Source organism: Canis aureus, chromosome 19 (genome assembly GCF_053574225.1).
Source record: "Canis aureus isolate CA01 chromosome 19, VMU_Caureus_v.1.0, whole genome shotgun sequence".
Lineage (NCBI taxonomy): Eukaryota > Metazoa > Chordata > Mammalia > Carnivora > Canidae > Canis > Canis aureus.
This window is the reverse complement of record NC_135629.1, coordinates 19,020,770-19,045,609: the sequence shown is the minus strand read 5'-3', so window position 1 is coordinate 19,045,609 and position 24,840 is coordinate 19,020,770. Positions and strand designations below refer to the sequence as shown.

The 24,840-nt window shown below is 35.4% G+C and overlaps 1 protein-coding gene across 6 annotated transcripts in view; it reads right to left on the bottom strand.

Annotated features, from left to right (window-relative positions):
- CNTN3 (contactin 3) overlaps positions 1-24,840 on the bottom strand; it is a 327,555-nt gene that overhangs the window by 48,635 nt on the left and 254,080 nt on the right. For all 6 annotated transcript variants that reach the window (XM_077858046.1, XM_077858048.1, XM_077858044.1 and 3 more), the window contains 2 exons: positions 13,384-13,511; positions 11,057-11,232 (listed from right to left, as the gene is read on the bottom strand). In XM_077858046.1, coding sequence (XP_077714172.1) covers positions 11,057-11,232; positions 13,384-13,511 — 304 coding nt within the window. The remainder of the gene's footprint in view (positions 1-11,056; positions 11,233-13,383; positions 13,512-24,840) is intronic.

Here is a 24,840-nt window from a genome sequence, read left to right as displayed (position 1 = left end):
CAGATGAAATGAGAAAAATAAGATTAAAAATCAATGAAATTGGAAACAGGGAATCAATAGAGAAAAAGCAATGAAACTAGAAACTGATTCTTTGAAAAGATCAATAAAATCGATTACCCGTGGTCAGGCTAATTAAGAAGAGAAAGAGAAAACACAAATTACAAAATGAAAGAACGGGTGCCACTATGGATTCTATGAACATTAAAGAGATAACAGAAGGATACTACGATTAATTCTGTGTCCACAGTATATTTACCTACATGAAATGGGCCAAATCTCTGAAAGTCACATTCTGCCGAAACACATACAAGAAGAAACAAACTTAATAGAACTATACTATTAAAGAAATTTAATTTATAATTAATAACTCCCCCAAACACAAAGCAAAAGATCCAATTGGTTCACAGGCAAATTCTACCGAGCACTTAAGGAAGAAACACTAATTCTCTATAATCCTTATAAGAGATAAAAGCTAAGGTAATATGTCCAAACTCATTTCATGAGGCCAGCATCACCCTAATTAATACTGAAATCAGACAAAGATATTGCAGAAAAAGAAAACTACAGACCAATATCCCTCATGAACAAAGAGATAAAAATCTACAACAGAGTATTAGCAAATCAAATCCAATAATGTATAAAAATTTATACAATACCACCAAGTGTGATGTATCCCAGTTATGTAGGGCTGGTTCAATATTTGAAAATCATTTAATATAACCTATCATATCAAGAATCTGATAAAGAAAAAAAAATTGGAAACATTTCTATTCATGTTTTCTGCCCATTTTTAATTGGATTATTCATTTTTTGGTTGTTGAGTCTTATAAGGTCCTTATATATTTTGGAATCTGACCCTTTATTGGATGTCATTTGCAAATATCTTCTCCCATTCTATAAGTTGCCTTTTAGTTTTGTTGATTTCTTCCTTTTCTGCGCAGAATAAAGTGACGGTAACCAGAAGGGAGAATGGTGGGGGTATGGGTATTGGGGGCCAAGGAGGGCATTTGTGATGAGAATTGGATGATATTTGGAAGTGGTGAATCACTATATTGTACACCTGAAACTAATATTACACTGTATGTTAGCTAACTGGAATTTAAATAAAAACTTAAAAAGGAACCGGATGGTTCAGTTGGTTAAGTGTCTGCCTTCGGCTCAGGTTATGATCGCAGGGTCCTGGGATTGAGCCCCAAGGTGGGAACCCTCTCTGCGGGGAGTCTGCTTCTCCCTCTTCCTCTGCCCTTCCCTCACTTGTGTTCTCTCTCTGTGTCTCAAATAAATCAATAAAATCTTAAAAACAAAAACAAAACCTTAAAAAAAAAAAGAAAGATCATAGCATCACTTCTGCCATATTCAACTGGTAATACAAACCAGCTCTGGTACAGTGAAAAAGAGAAAAAAAGAGAAAAAAAGAAAAATCACATGATCATATCAATAAATGTAGAAAAAGCCTTTGACAAAAAAAAGAAAGAAAGAAAAAAATCTATTCATGAAGAGCACTCTTAACAAACACAGAATGAGGGAAATTCCTCAACTTGATAGAAAACATCTACAAAATACCTACCATTAACATCATAATTAATGGTTAGAAACATAAAGCTTTCCTGATAAAAAGCAAGTCAAGGATGTTCCTTTTCATCACTACTAGAAATCCTAGTAATTCAGTGAGACCAAAAAAAAAAAAAAGGGGGGGGGGAAATAAAGGTTGGGAAGAAGGAAAGAAATTTGTTTTTTTTCCTTAGATGATATGAGTATCTATGTAGAAAATCAGAAAGAAGCAACAAAACAAAATGCCTAGAACTAATCAGCAATTATAGCAAGGTTGCAGGATACAAGGTTAATATAGAAAAGTCAAATGCTCTCCTATCTAACAGTAATGAACAAGTGAATTTGAAATTAAACACATTACTATTCAAAAATGAAATATTTAGGTATAAATCTAACAAAATATATATAACTACTATATGAAGAAAACTATAAAACTCTGATGAAAGATATCAAAAAAGAACTAAATGGATCACAATAGATACTCTATGTTTATAGGAACATTTACTATTGTGAATGTCAGTTTTCCCCTACTTGATCTATAGAATAAATGCAATCCCAATTTAAAAAATCCAAGCAAATTAGGGTATGGATATGGACAAAGTGACTCTAAAGTTTACAGGGAGAGGCAGACGACCCAGAATAGCCAACTCAGTATTGAAGGAGAAGAACCAAGATGGAGGACTGACACTATCCAACTCCAGATTTCATAACAGTAAGGGCAGATTCAAGAGTGGAATCCCATTATGCACTAAAATAAGAACAAACAACTGATGCCCCTTGCCCAGGGAAAAAATCATCTCCTAAGTGACACATCCCCCTCCCCTTTTTTGGTAACACTCTCCAAAGAACAAGTGTTTCAAAGTTTTCTCCATATCCCTCTTCAAATTCCCACAGCTTGCATATCACATTACCCAGGAAAAGTTAGAAAACTCTTAAGAAAAGCAGACTGTTTTTTTTTTTTAAATGCTGTTTTATTTCAAGGAGCACTGAGTTTTTATGATTCTTTCCTTTTCTTCTCATCCATCCCTTCCTCCATCCACCCATCCACCTACCCATTCATTTTAACAAACTACTGTAGCTTTATTTAGATCTTGCATACCAATACAAATTATTAACATGTATTTTACCATAGAGGGAGTTTTATGTCCCATTTTATATTTTCTTGTCAGCTACTACTGGCACATAAAAAAGCTTTACTTTGTAAATTTGTCCTTATCTAAGCAGTTGATTGACCTCTCACTCATATTTAAAAATTTAGAGTTGGGGATGCCTGGGTGGCTCAGCCGCTGAGCGTCTGCCTTTAGCTCAGGGTGTGATCCCAGTTTGGGGATCAAGTCCCACATAGGGCTCCCTGTGAGGAGACTACTTCTCTCTCTGCCTATGTCTCTGCCTCTCTCTCTGTGTCTCTCATGAATAAATAAATGAAGTCTTAAAAAAATAGTGTTGGTACTATTGGATCTTGAGTAGCCCAAATATCATTTTGTCCTCAAATGATGGTAACTTTGTTTCCTTATTTTCAGAGTTAAATCATTTATTCCTATTTATACCTCATTGTATTGGTCCAAACATTTCCAAATGGTTTTAAATAGTTGTGCGTTTCCTTTCTTATTGCTGATGTAAGCATTTCCTGGTATTTCCCTTTAATGACAGTTTTTGGGGGAGATGTGGAGGCAGTATTTTTTTGTTACTATAATAGGTCATTAATTTTATTCAATGTCTTTTAAGTCCCCACTGAGAATAATGTGATCTATTTTATTATATTTATTGATATGATGCATGTACATTGGTTAGAATATACCCATGTAGGTTTTTAACGGGTAATTATCATTATTTTAATATAATGTTGAATCTCATTTGATAAAATGTCGTTTAGGTTTTCATACTATATTCATGAAATGAATTTATATCTACTAATTACTTGCTAACCTGGAAAACCAGGTTTTGTTCTTAGTAGTATGCTAGCATCACAAAATAAATTGAAAAGGTTTTTGAACTTTTTATGTTGTCAAGTAGCTTATATAACAAAATATCTGGTACCTGAAAGCTTAAAAAATTACCAATAAAATTATCTGGCCCTAAAATTCTTTTCTTGGGTGGGTTTATTGATTTACATGTTTTCATACTGATTATCTACTTAGGTTTTCTAATTCTTGTTAATTTTGATTATTTCTATTTTCCCAGAAATTTTCCATATAACTGAACTCCATTAAATACATAGGAGTTGAATGTGGGATGTTCTGTTTTTAATATTTCTTTATCTGTTATAATCTCTTTCTCTTAGTTTTTATCTTTATTCTTCACTGATACATTCTAGAGATTATCCATTGCTTTTTGACATTCCACCCATCCCATTTGTTTTGTCATCTCTTTTGTATATAATAGTTTTGCTATTTTTCTTTCCTAAGTTTTACAAGGGTATGAAAAGGAATGCGTATTTTCTATTCGTATGGTAAATTTTTTATATGTATCTGTTTTCTTCTATTATAATAGAGCATCAAAATGGTCTTTTTCTAATTTTGGCAAATTGATCTGTTGGCGGTTAAAAGAAGAGCTCTCAAAGACTGTATACCAATTTCGTTTCTCATTTTTCACTTTGCTTTTGACTTGGTATATTTTAATGGTATATTATTTGGAGTACTATAGTTTATGATTATTATACCTTCATGATGGAGCAAACTTTTTTCAAAATGTATTTATTTACCTTTTTTACTCTTGAGATTTGCCTTGAATTATTATGATCTTTTTACAAAATAACAGTTATTCTCTCTTTTGTGTTGCATTTGACTGATAAATATTTGCATATCTTTTCACTTATATCCTTTTATTTATAGCTTTGGTTTTTGTTGTAACTCTGATATTTTTATGGGATTAGTTCAAGTTACTTACTTGGTTTGACTTTTGTCAGTCCTCTTATAAATTTAAATCTTACAGAGTTTCCACTAGGGGTGGATTTGGACGATTCATCTTAATAAACATTTTATTTGATGAACACAGCCCTGGGGTGCCAATCACACCTGAAGTAGAAACAGAGCCTCTATATGCCTGATTGAGCAAAATGATGAGTTAGGGAAATAAACTCAACTTCAATTGTTTTGTGCATTTCCCTTTTTCCAACAAGCACTGCAGAATCCTTGTTTTTTCATCCCTAAGCTCCTTAGTGGGAAAAGCTGGACTTCAGGCAAGTGTTCAAGATGAATAATAGTAATTTCTTTGGTCTAATGACCACTTTTATAGACTCCTTCCTGAGTATATTCTCTTATGATCATTCCAAGTCAGATGATGTTTTGGATTTGGACAACATATAAAATTTATAAGACACTCCTAGTGAGAGATGCTTAAAAACTCAGAGTATCGCCACAACTAGTGTTTGGAAAGACTGCTTTGCCTCAGATCTGCATTTAAAATGTATATATAAGGGCATATGGGTGTCTCAGTCAGTTGGCCACCAAACTCTTGATTTTGGCTAAAGTACTGACTGATCTCCAGGTTGTGAGATTGAGCCCACATTGGGCTCAGTGCTTGGGTGTGGAACCTGCGTGAACTTCTCTCTGTCCCTTTCCCTCTGTACCTTCTCCCCTCTATCTTCCTCCCTCTCTTAAATAAATAAATAAATAAATAAATAAATAAATAATAAAATGCACATATAACCTTCTTTTAGACATGGTTTTGTATTATAAAAGAACTGTTATTTTCAAACTTTTGGTCCTCATACCCTGATAATTCTACGAAACAAATCAAATTAAAGTGACCACAATTGTGTTATTGTACACAAAGGATTACTTTTAAAGATACTCTTTTCTACTACTGAGAGCTGGGAAATGCATCAAGTCCCGAGACTCACAAGTAGCTGCCATAACAAGAGTGAGCCTGGGCTGTGGGAGATAAATCATACTGAAGTCAGCCACTCAAATGAATTGCAGTCACTGCTAAACCAGTCACCGCTAAACCTCTTCTTGCTTCCAGTGACTTTTATCCACACACATTCTAATTCATCATAGATCCAATTCCACGAAATGTTTGTAAAGCTGTACAGCTTGGCTCTATACATTCTTCATTTCTAAAGCACCTGCACCACATTGATGTGGTGTGGTTTATCAAAGCATATCTATTTAAACACTCATTACAAATATACTGAAATTTCGGTATGTTTTGGTTCGAAAGTTTCTATTTATAGGGAGCCCCATCATATAATATATCTAAGTCCAAAAGGCAGCTTATTAGGTAAGTCAATATTGTCCTTGAGTGGTCTAAAAAATTATATTTAAATTGCTAGGCCCCAGATACGTAGGTACCAGCTAGTAATGTCTTTTGTTTCTTTTGAACCTTGGGCTATTATCTCTTTTATCCTGATAGTAGAGACCAAGGTATATTTAAAAGTAGAAAAAGATGTTTTACTGGAGTTAATGACAGAATCTCTCTCCTTTCTCTCTCTGTTATTTTTTTTTTTAATATGCTGACTGAGTACATGGATAGGAATTCTGTTGGTTAACCATGAGTATAAGAAAATGCTACTGTATACATATTGCTGAGCCACTGTCTCTTAATTTTTCTTTTTGAGTGGGGGGAAAGGCAGAGGGAGCGGGAGAGAGAGAATCTTAAGCAGGCTCCATGCTCATCACAGAGCCCGATATGGGCCTCCATCTCACAACCCTGAGATCGTGACCTGAGCTGAAATCAAGAGTTGATGCTTAACTGAATGAGCCACCCAGGGACCCCAAACCTGTGTCTCTTCTTATAACTGCATATACATGAAATTATAGTGCATATATATATAAATATGTACATTCATACCTACATACATACGATTATATATATATATAGACATATAGACATAGTGAAATGAAGAGATAAGAGTGTTCCAGAAGAGACCTATGTGTCCAAACTCTCATGATGGGAGAGAACATGGCAAATATTGAAAACTGATGTGAAAAAAGACCAGAAAATGAGGGAAGAAAAGTTAAAAAAGCAAAAAAGTAAGTGATTTACCCATTGCATCCATCCAGTAGCAACAGAACCTAGACCTCATATGTACCTGAACACAAATTGCTTGTTTTTCCAGTTAACTCACAACGTGCCTACAACTGAGATTCGTGTGATACACAGTGGGCTTAAACAGAATTCTTTTACTGCTGATTTATTTATACAACTTTGATTCATCTCATGGGCACAGGCTTGTCTTCGGAACCATAGCTCTCACCTGTGATATGCCAATTTGCTTTAGTCACTTGGTTTAACAAGCTTTTCTGAATGTATAACTGTGCAGAAGCCTGTGACTGGCATGATGTTCAAACATACACAATAGATCTGATCTAAATTGTTACGGCATTTTGAGCTTGTTGGTTTTTCTCAAAAGGTGTGTGTGTGTGTGTGTGTGTGTGTGTGTGTGTGTGATTTTTTTTTACAATAAATGAATAAGTATTGAATACTCAGTGTATGGTCCAATAATACCCTCTCGTATAGTCCCAATGACAACTTAACTGGTTGAGTTAAAAGCTCTGAGTTAGATTTCCTATTTTTAAATTACTCCTCCCCCTTTAAAAACAGGTTCTTACTATCCACCTTTCTTGGCAACTTTCTGACATATTTTGCTGCTTTTGAAACGAGGGGATATAACTAGGAACATACTGGATAAAAGAGAAGCAGACTTTTCTAGGTATTAATGTGAATGCTGTAATGACTGTACAATCAGAGGACAAGACTTGTGTGATTACCTTCTCATGCAATGGAAAACCAATCTACTTAATTGCCCGTGCTTAAGGGTAATGTCATCATGTATGGCTTACTATTTTATACTGATGGGAGAATATTAAGTTACTAATGGCACAAGTCAGTAAAAGGATTCATGGGCCATGAACTAGCATCCTAGAAAACGAACAGAATTGGCAGGTGATAGAATTTATGAAATGTCATGTTTTAGATATGTGACTCTGGTAAAGAGATAACTTTATAATTTATGGAGGACCTATATGTAAGGCAGAGGCAAATTATATTAAAACCTCAAATATTCTTAACTCCAAGCTCCTCTTACAGAAAGCAGTAATCTAGCTCAGTCTAAAGTGAGCACTTCACTAAGAATATTTGATGAGGAGTGCCTGGCTGGTTTAGTCAGAAGAGGATGCAACTCTTCATCTTGGGGTTGTGAGTTTGAGTCCCAGGCTAGGTGTAGAGATGACATAAACAAACAAACTTAAAATAAAAATAATGTTTGATAAATATTAAAATCAAACTACTTTGGGTCTTGGGATGCCTAGGTGGCTCAGGTGGTTAACTCTCTGCCTTTGGCACAGGTCATGATCTCAAGGTCCTGAAATTGAGTCCTGCATCAGGCTCCTTGCTCAGCAGCGAGCCTGCTTCTCTCTCTGCCTGCCGCTCCCCCTATTTGTTCCCCCCGCCTCTCTCTCTCTCTCTGACAAATATACAAACGAAATCTTGAAAAAAGAAAAACTACTTCAAGTTTCTAGTCTCTCATTATGTATTTGTTTAGCATTAGTTAAGATGGAGGATACTGAATTGGATAAAACACCATCAACAATTTAATATCCAGCAGATAAATCACAAACACAATCATCTACATTAGACAACAAAGGTAACTAATGTTTTAAATAATACTCTTTATTTAAGAATTAAGGTTAGGGCAAGAGCTGAGTTAGAGGAGAAGCCTTTTCCAGACTGGAAAAGGGGACTTTTTGAAGGTAACATTCTAGGCTTTTCTATTTTCCTTTGTCTTCCCTCCAAAGAAAGACAAATGACAAATCCTGAGTATGCAGGAGAGTTGGTTGAGAATACTGGCATATGCCTGTTCCCATTGCGATAGAAGAAATTTGTGACTTTTTTTTTAAGAGGATTAAAAGTAATAGTGAAAGAAATGCTAATAGGTTGTAGCAATCGGTGGAGTTCTCGAAAGCCTTGAGTCATTTAGAATAATTAGGGAAACCAGACCTTCTAAAATGGAATAAGCCAGATGACAGAAAATAGAAATGGCAGTGAAATTGTACTGAACTATGGCTAGGTGTGGAAACTTCTCTTTTTTTCCCTTTTGAGACCATTCATATTAGTTACTAGGGCTGCTATAACAAAGTAACACAAACTGGGTGGCTGTAAACAACTTATTATTTTACAATTCTAGAGGCCGGATATCTGAAGTCAAGCTCTCTCCCCAAAATCTCTAGGAGAGGATCCTTCCTTGCCTCTTCCAATTTCTGGGAGCTGCATGTACTCCTCAGCCTATGGAAGCACAGCTTCAATTTTCTGCCTGAATCTTCATATCGTCATCTACCCTCTGTGTCTGTGTCTTTACATGGTACTCTCCCTGTATGTTTGTGTCTAAATTTCACTCTTTAAAAACTTTTTTTATTGAGGTATAGTTGATAAACAATATTATATTAGTTTCAGGTGTACCACCTAGTGAATCTCCAATTACATACATAACAAAATGCTCTCTGTGATAAATGCAGTTAGCTTTTATCACTAAAGTTATTACAATATTATTGACTATATTCCATATGCTGTATTTTTCTTCCCATGACTTATTTTACAATTCCAAGCTTGTATCTCTTTATCCCCTTCTCTCTTCTTTTAAGGACATCATTCACATAAGATTTGGGCCCATTCTACTCCAGTATGATGTCACTGTAACTTAACTAAGTATATCTGCAACAACCCTAATTTCAAATAAGGTCAACCTCTGACGTACTGGTTTAACTAAAAAACCTTCTGTATCCTCTTTACTGTCAGCTACCACACTCACACTCAGAACACACCGCAATACTTCGGATACCAGATGTGTATGTTGTCCATACCAAGCATCTGACACAGTTGGATGTTCTATAATTCAGGTCTGATACTATCTGCCTGGAGTTAGCATCAGATCCCATGAGTTAAGAGGTTAGTGCTAACTCCTCCTAATTTAGATACCAATTACAAGGCTCAGACTATTACCTGCACATTTGACGGATTGGCCATAAACTGGGGTTCCCATTACCCTCTGCTTGGATTTAATCATTTGCTAGTATGGCTCACAGAACTCGGGGAAGCATTTATTATATGCCAGTTTATTATAAAGGATATAATAAAGGTTGCAGATAGATGAAAGCCAGATGAAGAGGTACCATAGTGTGAGGTCCGGGAGAGTCTGAGCCCAGGAGCTTCTATCTCTGTTGATTTGAGGTGTGCCACCCTCCCAGCATGTAGACGTGTTCACCAACTTATGAAATCCCATACTTTTGGGATTTTTATGGAAGCTTCATCACTCAGGCTTGATCAATTATGAATTCAATTTCTAGCTCTTCTTTCCTTCTCAGAGGATGAGTGGTAGAGCTAAAACTTCCAGGCTTCTAATCATGGCTTTTCTGGTGACTAGTTTTCATCCTGAAGCTATTCAGAAGCCCAGAGTCATCTCATTATAACAAAAGCATTCCTATCACCCAGGAAATTCCTAGGGTTTTAGGAGCTTTGTTGTAGGAACCAGGGGCAGAAATCAATATATTCTATTATTTCACAATTAGGCTTTAGGACTTAAATCAGTTTTTTAGGGAATGGGCACACAATAGAAGTTATAACATTATCCTTTTAAGTTGCACATGATCCTAGTGGGTTGATATACCTTTGTGTATATATACCTACATTTAATATGAAATTTTTGTCAAATGAATAAAACTGAGCTGTCCATCATGCCATTTTTTGTTGTTGTTTTTATTTTTTTTATACAAAGGACAAAACTTGAACTCTACTATACATCATTGACATCTTAGCTAAGCACAATGAAGCTATCCCTAAGTCAATGCAAACAAGCTTCCAAGGGCAAATGGCCCTGTGATTCTGGATTCACAGACATGTGACCAGGTGGAGGGTGTGGCTCACCAACATCGAGTCACTTAAAAGTTCTCCTCAAAGTGTTGGTTCTTCCTTAAAATCTGTAATTCTTTCTCACATAAAACCATCACAAATGAGGAGTCAGAATGGAACATAAGAAATACTTGTTTTGAGCCATAAAGATTTAGGCTTGAACCTACAGTACACACTAACCAGCTCAGTGACCCTGGGCAAGTTAATAAACTCTTCAAATCTTTTGTCTGTGCATCTGTAAAATGCAAATTCTCATTGCTAATGCCCAGAATGATACTGAGGATTAATATAGACAAAGCTCTTGGCTTGACACAAAGGAAGCTCTTAGCAAATGTGACTTGTATTGAAAATCAACACTTGTGTAAGAAAACTTTCCCTTCTATAGGGTACTAATGACAAAATTATCATGGTAATATGTACAATTATGTATTTAATATAAATGCAACAAACATCAATTTTAATTAAAATTTACAGGTTGAAGTAACTGTGCTCACTTTCTGGCAACTACAGTAATAAAATTAGATCATAATAGAATCGGGAATGAAGATTTACTCACAGAACAAACATTTCTCGAGCATCACATATGTGCCAGATGTTTTTTAGTGATAATGTTTCAAAGCCACATGCGATGTAAAAAGCAGGAGGAAAGTGGCACACTTACCCCACCAACTTTCTCAAAGTGAGATCCATCTTTCTTAAAATCTGTGAGGGCCCCATTAAAATACCAGGTAAACATGATGTCTAACAGAGGGTCATGTTGCACTTGGCAGGGCAAAATGACACTTTCACCAACAGAGACGTCCATGTTGGATGGTGCCAAAGTTATTCTCGTTGGTTCTATAAAAAAAATCCAAAAAGTTTTAAGTAAATCTTTACCATTTTTATTTTGATGAAAGCATTTTCACAAGCTGATTGTTAATCTAACATTTATTGTATATAAGTAAAAGTCTTCAAGATTAATATAGACACTTTATGCAAGTCTGTAATGTATTTCATCAGATCCACAAATTCTTGCTAAAAAAGTTAGGATATTTGAATTTATAGGGTTTATCAGTTAAAAATTAAAGTCACTTGTAAACAAGAGTTATAATACCACTACAAAATCAATTTTAACTAATTTTATTGCTTCATGAAATGCAGAGGTAGAAACAGACACCAATGAATTTCCATTGACTTTGAATGACTCAAAAATGCACTGCTACCAAAATTTAAATAGACTCAAACACTTGAAAGGCCACACAAAAGATATCTAGAACAGGTATTATAAGAGGGATACTAAATTAAAATGTTAACTACTATGTTTCCCCCTAAATGTCCCCATGTACATTTCTTTCTCCTTATCATCACAATAGTCCTTCCATCTCTTGTATATTAAACTTCTTGTGACTCCATTTTTCCATTGCTGATCCTCATTTGTTGACTCCATGTTGCAGCAAAAGTCTTCGAAAGAATCATTTCTACATGTTTACAATTCCTCCAGTAAATTCCCTCTTTAATCCACTCCAGTTAGCCTCTGGATCTCTACAACCCATTTGCTTTTGTCAAGGTTCCCAGTAATCCCCCTGTGGCAAACCAATGGCACATTTTCCAATCTCATCTTACTTAATTGACCTTTCAGTAGCATTTGCTACCCTTGATCATTGTCTTCCTGTCAATTCACTGTCTTGGCTTGGTTTCTGGGACACCAAACTCTCTTTGTTTTCTAGTCCAATCCAATGCTGTTCACTCCTTTGTCCCTCTTCTCTTCTTAAATCCCTTAATGTTAGATTGCCTCAAACTCACTCTTTGGTTTTTCTTATTCTCTGTCTTCACCTACTCTCTTGGTGATTTTAGCTAGTCTTTTCTTCTCAAGTATATCTATATGCTAACAGCTCTCAAATGTGTATTACTATCCTTGATCTCTCTCCCCAAACCCAGATTCATATATTTTCTCTGGAACAGCTACTTGAGTGTTAAAATAGACATTATTTTTCACCATTATTTCTGTAAACACATAGAGTAAGGTTAAAGTATCAACATCATTGAATTCAGGCATAGCCAAATGCTGATGCATTGGTCAAAGAAATATAAAATGGAATTATGTGTGGTAGTGACAGGAAGGAGCCTGGAAGAACTAAGAGATCATTTGACCAGTCTTCCCTCTTTCACCAGGGTGGGCAATGTGCCAGATGGTGGAGGCACTGGGATCCTTTATTCCCGAATGAAGACAGCATGCATGACCCACCATGGACTTGCCGCAAAGGCAAAAAGTAAGTATTTGCTATTTTAACCCATTAAAAGATTGGATTTATTGCTAATGCCAGAATGCCACAGTCTGCTTTAAACAGATAGAGCCTAATGAACATTTCATACTTAATACATCCAAACTGAACTTCTGGTCTATCTCTTCCCAAACTTGTGCAACCTTTTAGTCTCAGTTGTTTTGATTGTCATTCTTTCTGTTATTTGCCAAATACCCTGCAACCATCCTTGTCTCCTTTCTCTTGGGCCTCAATTCAGTTCATCAGCAACTCCTGTTGACTCTACAAGCAGAGTATTTACAGAATCTGATCCTTTCCTATCAATTCCTCTGCTGCTCCATTCACTTGCGTCATTATTATCTCCAGCCTGGTTTGCAGCTGTGGTCTTCTGAGATCTCTCCCACTTCTATTCTTGATTCCCCATAGTCTGTTGTCATCAGAGCAGCTAGACTAAACCTTTAAACATAGATTTCACATCATGCCACTCTTCTGTTGATTTGCACCAGCCTCCACTTCTCATCCTCACTAAAAGCACATAACTAATGTGTTCCCTGGTGCACACTATGTGGTGTGTGAAGAAAGATTAATAATTGTTCTCTTGACTTCCACCTGTTAAATATAACAGTGCAAACACAGATTATACCTTCACAGTGCACTGCATATTGTAAAAAATCTGTTTTTTCTTTGATCTTAATAACATGCAAACAGTTCATTTCCACATAGGGCAATCTTTAAGAAATGTACCTACCTGTAACAACCAAGCGAGTTGTGCCATTTGCTTTTCCAAACTGGTTTTCTGCTATACAGGTATAAGTTCCAGCATCAGCTTTAGTCACATTGGCTATTTTAAGTCCTCCATCTTTTAAAAAAGAAATTCTAAAGAAAATATAAATTAGACAAATAAATGCATAATAGTCATTTTTTCCAAGTAAATAGCAAATTTTTAATAGAAGTAGTGCCTTAAGCTAGTATTTTTAAGGGTATATAAACAAGTCCTTAGTCTTCTTGGGAATAAGGAACATTAAAAGAAAATTTACACATAAACACACGTATACACACACACAGACACAGCTGAGTAATAAAAGATGCTCTCTCAATTTGAGCTTTTCTTGACATTTTTATGCAGCATTACTTAACAGCATTATTTAACATTACACCTACTTTCAGGGGTGCCTTTATCAAATAAGTGTGAAATATCTTCTAAAAATATATAGTGTGTAGATTGTCCATGATGGGCTAGCCTTATCAGTTTGGAGAAAATAGAAAATAGACATGACATGAATTCCCTTAACTTTGAAATAGTATATTTCTTGAGAAGTGAGAAACTCTCTTTCCTTTCATAATGAACTTGGGAGAGTCACATTTAACCCAATATAAATTCAAATTTTGCAAAATAATATTCATGGTCACCTGTGAGCTATTGCAAATTATCTGGGCAATACAAATGAACCTTACATTAGAGTTTCTGAGCATATGCTTAAAGCACTTAAAGCTTCTTTATCTATCTAATTAATTAAGGAAATACAAATGAGTGTCTTACATGTGCTATGCATTATGAGACTCTCTGGGATAATAGTGTGAACAAGATGAAAAGTCTCTACTTTCATGGAAATAACAGTCTACTGAGCAGCACAGACAATAAATAACCAAATTAGGGAGAGAAGTTCAGATATTTGAGAAATATTCTGAAGGAGACAAACAGGGTGACACAATAAAGAACAACATCTGTAAAGAGGTTCCAGGATAGGGTACCTTAGACTATTTCTTAAAAGAGGTACCATTTCAAATGAGAAAGAAGAATGAGAAAAGGTTTGCCTGTCATTAGTCAGACCTATAAATCTTAATTGCCCATCTTGTCAGCCCATAATCATTTCCCCTTTCTTTGAATTCTTACAATCTTTATCACCTATACTATACATCTAGTAGTTAGGATGCCTTTTATCTTGTATGATTCATATCTTTGGTATGTGAGTGTTATATCTATCCAAACATAAGATAAACTTCTTAAAAAGGTTTCTAACCCCAATGTCAGCATTGTATGATATACGTAAACCATCGTCAATAAGTGTTTCCAACTTTTAGGCTATACAGTAGACAGGAAGGTTACATCAGAGTATAGTGGACGATCTCAACTCAATTTCTATTATCCTGTTTGACATAAGATTTTGAAGTGAGTGTCAAAAGTGCTATTAATCTGAGTTTATGTTTCAAAAATACGTAAGATATGTATTTTATATTACACCTATGTATTTTAATGTATTTTATATAAACCACATATATTCCTTTGATGACCTGAAATTCACTTTCACTCAAATCTTAGTTTCATTTTCTTGAGTGAGAAAGCGGTGAAATTAGAGCCAGCACATAGAGACCTGCTCATGATCCCAGGTAGAGTATCCACGATAGTTTGTTGCTCATGTGATTTTTTTTTTTAATATGTCAAGGCATGTTTGAAACAAAAGGGTTTGAGAACAATGGCCTAGAAAGCTAATCAGGGAACACAGAGCATTCTATTTTCCTTTGAAGAGCAAGTTCAAGGATTGAAAATGCCGAGAACTTTCCTAGGTAGCTGTGAAAAAGGCGTTGTATCTGATTTCTCTCATGGAACCCTGATTACTTTGTTGGGTATGAAATGCACAATGATCACTTTTCTCAAAGAGGTAATCGTAGAAGAATCTCTTTATTCCTTACCTTCTCAGGAATAAAGATTTTCTTAGTGTGCAATAATAACAGAAAGAGGAGACCATGCAGAGGGACACAAGCAAATAGAACACTTAGCATATGGAGACTGTTTTGAGAAACATAGGGAGTGGGGCACCTGGGTGGCTCAGTGGTGAAGCGTCTGCTTTCAGCTCAGGGCATGATCCCAGGATCCGGGGATCGAGTCCCACATGGGCTCTCCGCATGGAGCCTACTTCTCCCTCTGCCTATGTCTCTGCCTGTCTCTCATGAATGAATAAATAAAATCTTAAAAAAAAAACATGGGGGGTAACCTGAAAGAAATATAAATCTGATCATGTAATTCTGTCATAATGCCCAATCCTGGCTTCTCTGCCGTCACATTTCGTATTGGAGAAAAATTATTACATCCTAAGCCTGATAAGTATTTTCTCATCAGAACCCCGCCTCGCTCTAACTTCGTGAAGCCTCGTGAATTCTACTCCTTGTTTGTTTTTCTCCAGTCACACATACTTTCTTTTAAATGCTTTTATGCTTCTTGTCTTGGTGCTTTGTGAACTCTGTTCCTTATGTCTGGGTAATGTGTACTTAACCTTCAGATTTTGGCCAATTCCTGAACCATGGGTCAGACTGGATATTCCATTAAATGATGATACATCACTTAATGATGATACATATTTTGTACCTTCTCTATAGCATTTGACAACTGTCCAATTACATATTTGTATGCTTATTTTACTACAATTTCCTCCTCTAGTAACCTCAGTAAGCTCTCTGGAGGTAGGGAGAGTGTCTAGATAGTGTCTGAATAATTCACCACTAAATTTCTAGAGCCTTGAATCATTCCTGACACAGAGTAAATGTTCAAAGTTGATACTTGTTGAATGAACAAATGACTGTGTGCTTTTAAGACTCACTACAAAAGGACTAAAATTAGTGAAGGCAAGTTGCAAGGCACTGAGGACTTTTAGAAATTATAAGAAAATAAATTCAAAAAGTGTGCAAACCATTATACAAATATGCATGTATATAAATATATATACATATGTGTATATTTATGTTTTATATATATCTATACATATGCATATATATATATATATATATATATGCATACAGTTGGCCCGTGAACAACACAGGTTTGAACTGCAGGGGTCCACTTATTTACAGATTTTAATACAGTACCATAAATGTATTTTCTCTCTTTTATAATATTCTTAATAAGACTTTATTATAATAATATATACTGCATATAACATACAGAATATGTGTTAATTGACTGTTTGAGCTATTGATAAGGCTTCCAGCCAATAGTGGGCTCTTAGTTAAGTTTTTGGGAAACCGAAGTTACATTGGATTTTCCACTTTGCATGGAGATGGCACCCTCAACCCCCATGTTGTTTAAGAGTCAACTGTGTAAATATATATGTGGAAAAATGAAAGATAAGACAATAGAAGGCAAGATGAAAAGAATTTAGAAATTCCTAGGATAAGAGGACTAGAAATCTACTTCTACGCAGAAAGAAGTTAAGAAGGAGGGAGAAACTGAATAAAGGTGGGAAGAAAGGGAAACGGGAATGTAGGGAAAAGAGAGTAAGAGAAAAGCCTCTGAAAAAGGTTGATGCTCCTGACCCACTTTACTTGCTAATCCTATCTGTAAAAATTTTGGGCCACGACCCTCAAAGAGGATAGGACTTGACCATTGCATTGCTCAATAAATTTAACTTATCTTTGCTAGTAAAAAAAATATAAATAAATAAATAAATAAATAAATAAATAAATAAATAATAAATAAAATTTAAAAATGCAGCTTTGCTGGAAATTTTCATATGGAAAGAAAGCAAGCTAGAGGATGGTTATGAAGAGGTCTTAAAGATATTTAAATAGTGAGGCTACTTCCTCTGCTCTGAGTTAGAGGCTGGAGGTAGAACTGGAAGCTCCAGGAAGCTGGGCAACTGACCACTTCCAAGGTTAGCAAGCATGAATCCAAAGTAAAATTGTCTCTGGTTGACTGAATACATTTTCACCTGAAGCTCAGACCTTCAGATTTAAGTGTCCCACAGCAGAGAGAGGCCATTTCAGATACCTTCACATGCTATGAATTAGTGTAACAGCTAACCTTCCACTACAAATATAGAACTATTAGGGATATTGGAAGAGCTACAAAACCTTCAGTGCATGAGGTTTAGTAGCTATAAATGAACAAATCTATCTTCACAACTATGCCAAGATGAGGAATAGTTTCAAAAACAAGGCTAACAATTTAGGAATCACACAGACTCCAAAATAAACATATTGACTCTTAAAGAATGCAAACTCTGTACATTGTAAAATTTTGAGCTAATTGGGTATTTTCTTCCTAAATTGGTTCTTCCAGTAAGATCTAAGAGGCCCACAGGGCATTTCACACAACATAAAAATAAACAATATTCAGTAAATGGATGGAGTAATTGTTTCTCAAAAGAAAACCTTCAATAACCCATGCTTCCCTACAGAGATCCAAAGTGAAAATTTTATACCACTTCAGTATAAATGAAATTGCTTTCTAAGCTATCTGGGAACACGTTTGCTGGAAATGGATAGAGCTGAAAATGTAGATAACAATGAGTGACTCTAAGTCTTGGCACAAAGTTAGATTTATGAGATTAACATTCAAAAATGTGGTACTCCAGTTTCCTATGAAAAACGTAGAATTTAAATCACTGTGGCATTTTTAACTCCTTCATCGGTTTTATAATATACCTTTATATATCCCCCTTTATCAGGCCTTCCTTTCACAGTACAAGAGGTTAATTATCTTACTTAACTTTGTGCAGTCTGTGGTTAGTTTAGGATAAGTAAACTTAATTGCTCTAAGCTGCTCTAATGTAATTCTGAATTCTGTAATTCAGTGGTGGCATTGAATTTATGACTGTTAAGAAAAGCTGTTTGTTCAGAAAGTTGACTTGTTATCTAGGCAACACTGACCTGTACTTTATGATGACATATAACCATCCATAATGACACAGTATGTTTTAGAATGGGAACAGTGTGGAATATTATGCATGCAAGGCAGGATTTCTGAATATATTGTTTTACTCTTGCTTAAGTTCTGAATATTACGGTAATTTATTCAACTTGAATTTTAATAAACACGCTGCAACTCTACATTTTCTCAGGAAGCACATCTCAGTGGAGATGAAATCACATGAGATTGTAATGATTAAACTGCTGTATAGAAAATAACAAGGCTATTTTGGACTTGACTTTCTGAGTACATATTCGAAGAGATGGATGCTTACAATTAGCCGTAAGAGAAAAGTACTCACAATGCATATATTATAGGATAAATACTGACAGTTAAGAAAAGCAAATATAAATTGATGAAAACGCATGAGAAAATAAGTCAGTGAAAAAGAGCACAAAGCGTACGTTCTCATTTGCAGCTCCCTCTCAGCCACAAATGCTTGGTGAAAGAACTTCTTGAGTTCAAAGACAACGTGTACATGCTATTTAGGAAAATATTAGAATTTTTATTCTTTTAGCTAAACCATCTTGGACTTTTGTCTTATAAATTCAATTAGGTTAGTGATTTATTGGTTGGAAAATCTCTGAGGAAAAGAGACGCAGAGTAGAGAAAATTCAGCTGTTAATTATCCTATTTTTGAGTAAGCACTAGGCTAATAATATGAGGTGCTGTTATTTTTTTGGACACACACATTACATGGAACAGGCACCTGAGATACTAGAGAGATGTACTTTTTCCATATCAATTAATATTTTTTATATTCAGAAGAAGAGAAGCAATGATAAAGGAACATGAGCATTTCTTTTATAAAAGCTTACCAAAATATGTGCATGTTGACAAATAAATCTGGAGCTCGGTTTTTGTTACAACAGTGATGTGACAGTTTTTTTTTTTTCTAAAATGGACTCAAGCCATAGATAAAAAGGCTCTTAAAGGGGATTTCCATAAAAAAACAAAAACAAAACAAAAACAAAGAAAGGGGGATTTCCAATTTGAATAACTATAAAACTACTCATCTAAGTAATTCATTAATTAGGTAATGAATTATTAGGGCTGAAGTAGTCCATTTGAAACATTAAAATCTTTATATAAGGAAGTATCTGCAAAAATGATAAATACTCTAATGTATGAAGGAGTAAACCAAACAAGACAAATAAACAACCTTCTAATGGCTCATGTATTTAAAAGAAAACTTCAAAGATAATACTTATTGATATTCAAAGGGACGTTATACTTCACACTATTCTTTCCTGCTTGAGAGACAGATTTTTAAGTGAAATCAATGAAAATCAAAATGTCAGCTCTATTACTTATACTATACATAAAGCTGATTCAAAACTGCTTAAGTGAACAGCATGGTTTTCTGATATTTCATTCCTGAATTAGACAGATCTAAGCACCCTGGCTCAGGTGAAAACACCAGGCCTCTCCCTGTAAAGGAAAAAGAGAACATCAAAATACATTCATTCTCTACAGGAAGGCAGACACCAAAGAGAAAGGAGGGGAGCCCAACATCGGGCTCCATCTCATGACCTGAGCTGAAATCAAGACTCAGATGCTTAACCAACTGAGCCATCCAGGCACCCCAGGGAACCACACTTTGAGTAACAGTATTCTAAGCTATGCCTATCAGATTCTTCCTCCTTCAACTTTAATTTGTGACATAAAGACAAAAATGATGCTTAGCTCATTCACTCCAGCACCTGCTTTGAGAAGATGGTGCAATCTCTTCTACTAGGATTTCTGGAGTCCCTTGGTTTTCTGCTCATCTCTGAAACATTTTCTGCACCTTATCTAATAATTCTGAGTAACATCCCTGAATTAGTTTTTAGCTACAGTTCCCAAATTCCTAAAGGATACAAGCAACCACAAATGGTGCCACATAAATAGTATTTTTTCCATGTATATTTGTCATCTTAACTATATGAAGGACTCAGATGCAATCTTCCATATAGAGAGGACCAGGTTTTATCACAAATCAAGAGTGGCCCAAAAACATCGGCCTTGATATTGGGTTCTTGCATGATAGAATGGTTCTGGCCCCACTATCCCAACTCCAAGGTCATTTTTATTTTCGATATTCATCAGTATAGAAGTGGCCATTCACTTATGCAGTGTAACTAAACTGGTTGGGAAACAGGGTTCTTAGAATATTTGAAAAGTGTGAGAACTCTATGCAGAATAAATACACAGACACATACATAACCATTAGAACAAATGTGATACAATTCAAGATGTTCTATGGACATCAGGTTGGCAACTCCTGCTAGCAATTCAACTCATCCAATGATAAAAGACTGTGTTTGAAAACTTTTTCTCTTGGATGCATCAGTGTTAGTTGTTTTAGATGCACCTTATTAAGATTTTCCTTCATGATGACTGTGTACTTTTGGTGGTTAGCTCCTTAAAACTTATCTTCCACAAAAATGTAAACTTTAATATTAGTTCAATTGACTCTTTAAGCACTGACTCTTCATTTTCACAGCAGCCCCTTCTGAGTACCCTACATTCTTGACACCAAACATAATCTTGAAACAATTTCTATTTCAAGCTCACTAAAAACATTATGTGGGAAATAATATGCATGGAAAATTAGCTAGAAGAAATGTGGTCTATCTCTTTCTTGAGAGCCTCGAGGCTTACTACTCAAAGTTATGCTTGGATTGCAAAGAAGAAAAAAAAAACCCTTTAATATTCATTGAAAAGTCACTGTGTTTTTTAAAGATTTATTTTATTCATTCATTTGAGAGAGAGAGAGAGCAAGCATGAGCAGGGAGGAGGGTCAGAGGAAGAGGGAGAAGCAGACTCCCTATTGCGCAGGGTGCTCAACGTGGGATTTGATCCCAGGACCCAGCGATCATGACCTGAGCCAAAGGCAGATGCTTAATGGACTAAGCCATCCATGTGCCCTGAGAAGCCATTGTATTTAATTTTAAGAATGCAGACTTAGTACTACATTACTCAATGTTCTCTTCATGAAAATCCATTGGATTTGGATATACACATTTGCAAATGTATGCCTAGGAAGAGTTGCATATTTGCTTATCAAATGGGTTCATTTCACCTTATGGACATCATGAGTTGTGCAACTGGCAGTATTTTTCTCTGCTCATTTTTAGCACAAAGCTCTGAGCCAAAATTGAGCATCTCAACTAAATTGGATCCATTGACCTATGTTTTATAAATTTGCCTCAGACACTCATCCAACAAGGATTTATTCAACATGTACTATGGATCAGGCTCTATAAGAGGCAGTAAGGATTCACTGGTAAGAATTTAGGCTGTTCTGATATAACTTACATTCTAGGCAAGTGGAATGCTGGCATCTTTTTTTTCCTCCTCAATTTCTTCTCCTCAATATACACTTTGTGTATACTTTGATAAACTGTCTCAAGTTCTTTTAGAATGAGACATGATATGAGTAAATGGAAAAAACTAGAAGACAAGTTATTATAATGAGGTTAGAGTAACAAAGAAATAATAAATAATAAACATAGTGAGGTATCAATATTTTTAAGTACCTAGAAAAACGTAGAACTTATATCCAGTTTTGAAATACTACCATTTTCCCAATTAAGTAAATTAATAAATACTGTGGAAAATAAAGTGCCTGATCAAATATTAAAAGTAAAGTTAGACATGCCTCTTTCTTTAGTATTTGAAGGTAAAAGGTCAGGAGATATTTTTTTCCCAAACAAGATTGATTTTTATATATTCAACCTCAATTATAGATTTTTTTTCTAGACTTCATACTCATAAAGGGTCAAACACTCATCTTCTTATAGAAACTGCTCTAGCAATGAAATTATCATTATTATAGAACTTAAAAATATCACTAATAAAATCAGGAAGTGGAAAACAAGTCAAAGTTCACAATCAATTGTTTTTAAGCTTATTAGGCAGTAAGAAATTTAACTCAGTGTACCAACTCATTAAAATTTATATAACAGATCATAAATTATGAATAACACCTTTTAACATCAGAATGTAGGAGGTAGCAACCAGCAACCATCACTACTGAAACATGCTTATTCTTTTTTTATGGAAGTACAATGGTACCTCACCAATCATCCATTCATCTACCCATCCATCCACGCCTATTTCTGTTAACGGTTCATGTAGGAGGAAGAATTAAGATAAGGATCTTTTTTATTTTCAATAGGAAATCCAAAGTAGAAATTTGCTTAAAAAAACAATTTTTGTATACTTTAAAGAAATTTTTGTGGCAATTTAAATAAGAAAATTATAGGGGGCATCTCGGTGGCTCAGTCAGTTAAGCAGTTAACTCTTGTTCTTAGCTCAGGTCTTGATCTCAGGGTCTTGATCTCAGGGTTGTGAATTCAAGCCCCATGTTGGGCTCCATGCTGAGTGTGGAGCCTACTTAAAAAAGAAAAGGAAGGAAAAGAAAAGTATAGGTATTTTTAAGAAACAAAAAAACTGCTCAAAAAATAATGAAACTCACTTCAACAGGTGTTTTTTGAGGACTTAAATTGTGCTGAGTGTTTTGGAGAATAAGATTAATAACTAGCCCTTACCCTTTGAAGACTTACAATCTAATGGTTGAGAGGCATACACATAGTTCATGCACAACTAACCATAAAATGTGATCATGTGGTATGAAGATTTTTATAACTAAGGAACAAATTCATCCAACTCTACCTTTAAAATATATGGTATCTTTTTTCTTTAGTTCATCCACTGTTACCCTAAGTCAAGCTTCCAGTCAATCTTGTCTTGTCAACTACAAATTGCTTTCTCATCAGATTTGTGCTACCTTCCTTTCTCTCTTCAACCCACTCTCCATACTTCAGCCAGAGTTTTCTTTTAACCAGATCATGTCACATTCCTGCCTTAAGACCTCCAATTATTCTTATTCTATTTAAAATAAAATCCAACATTTTTATCATGGTCTTTATGGATCCCATCTCTGAGACTTCATTTTATTAATCAATTATTTATTTATTTATTTATTTATTTATTTATTTATCTTATATAAATATATTTTTTTTCTGAGACTTTATATTTTGTTACTGTCCTGATCAACACATGACACCTCAGTGACACTGGTTTCCTCCTGATTCTCAAAGACATCCATTTCATTTCCATCTGTAGGCCTTTGTTCTTGTTGGAGTGTCTTCCTGGAAGGTCCTTCTCCCAATTCTTGGCATGATACATTGCTTCTTACCATTTAGTGTTCTGCCCCAAAATTATTTCTTTAATGAAGCTTTTCATTTTAAATAAAACTCTATATAATTATATATATATATTAATATTTTTTTATTTATTCATGAGAGACACAAAGAGAGAGAGGGGCAGAGACAAAGGCAGAGGGAGAAGCAGGCCTGATGTGGGACTTGATCCCTAGACTCCAGGATCATGCCCTGGGCCGAAGACAGGCGTTAAACTGTTGAGCCACCCAGTGATCCCTATATATTTTTACTTTACAGTAAAGAAATTATCTTTTTAACTTACATGTACTCTGCTTCTCCCTTCTGCAACTTCTATGAGGTCTTTTCAACTTATCTGCATTCTGTATTTCCCTTCTGCAAGTCCCATGAGGAAGGGACCATGGCTGAATTGTTCGTGAGGTTTCCTTAGGACTCAGGGTAAATCATGACACATGGGATGTGCCAGGTTGCACTTTTCAAAGGTGGCCACAGTTAGATTTCCCATCCCACCTGCTCCTCTAGAATCTTGCTATGGTCTCATCAAGAGGTAGAGTCTAATTCTGCTGCCTGTGAATCTGATTAGCTTAGTGATTCCTTAATAACCAATGTAATGTTAGAAAAGTGGGATATTGCATCTTCTGAGCCTAGATTACTCACCTTCCATTATGCTGTCTTGAACATTCACTCATGAACCCATTAGCTGTCTTGTAGGCATTTCAACTCCCTAAAGCCACCATTGTAAGGCAGTGCAAACTAGCCTATGTGGAGAAACCACATGGAAAGGCCTTGGGACTGCCATAGAGAACAGAGGGTATAGGCAGCTCCAGATCTTCTGGCTGTAGCCACTACTTGACTCCAGTCATAGGAGACAAGATGAGCTAATACCTAGTCAAGCCTTTTCCCAATTTCTGACCTACAAAATAGTGAAATCTAACAAAGTGACTGTTTTAGCACCATTGACTTTCAGGGTGATTGGTATGCAGCAGTAAGTAATGGGAACAGATGTTAAACAAATATTTGAGTAATAAATGAATGTTGAAATGAACAAACATGTATGGAGCAGAGCCTGAGGCTACAAGGATAGATAAGGAAAAGGCTTTTTGAGAACCCAGGTAAGATGGCCTCTGCACAAATAGTTCTAGTATACTGTGTTAGATGATACAACTGGATAAAGAAACCGCAAGGATAAAGCAGAAGAAAGAGTAATTAATCTTGCCTTCTGGAGGAAGGTTTCCCACCATGAGTAACAATAAGCTGGGCCTTGAGTGATAAGTTTGGGTTTTGTAGATTGAGAAGAAAAGATACTGTAGCCAGAGGAAATTACAAGAGCAAAAAACGGCAGGATGAAATGAGA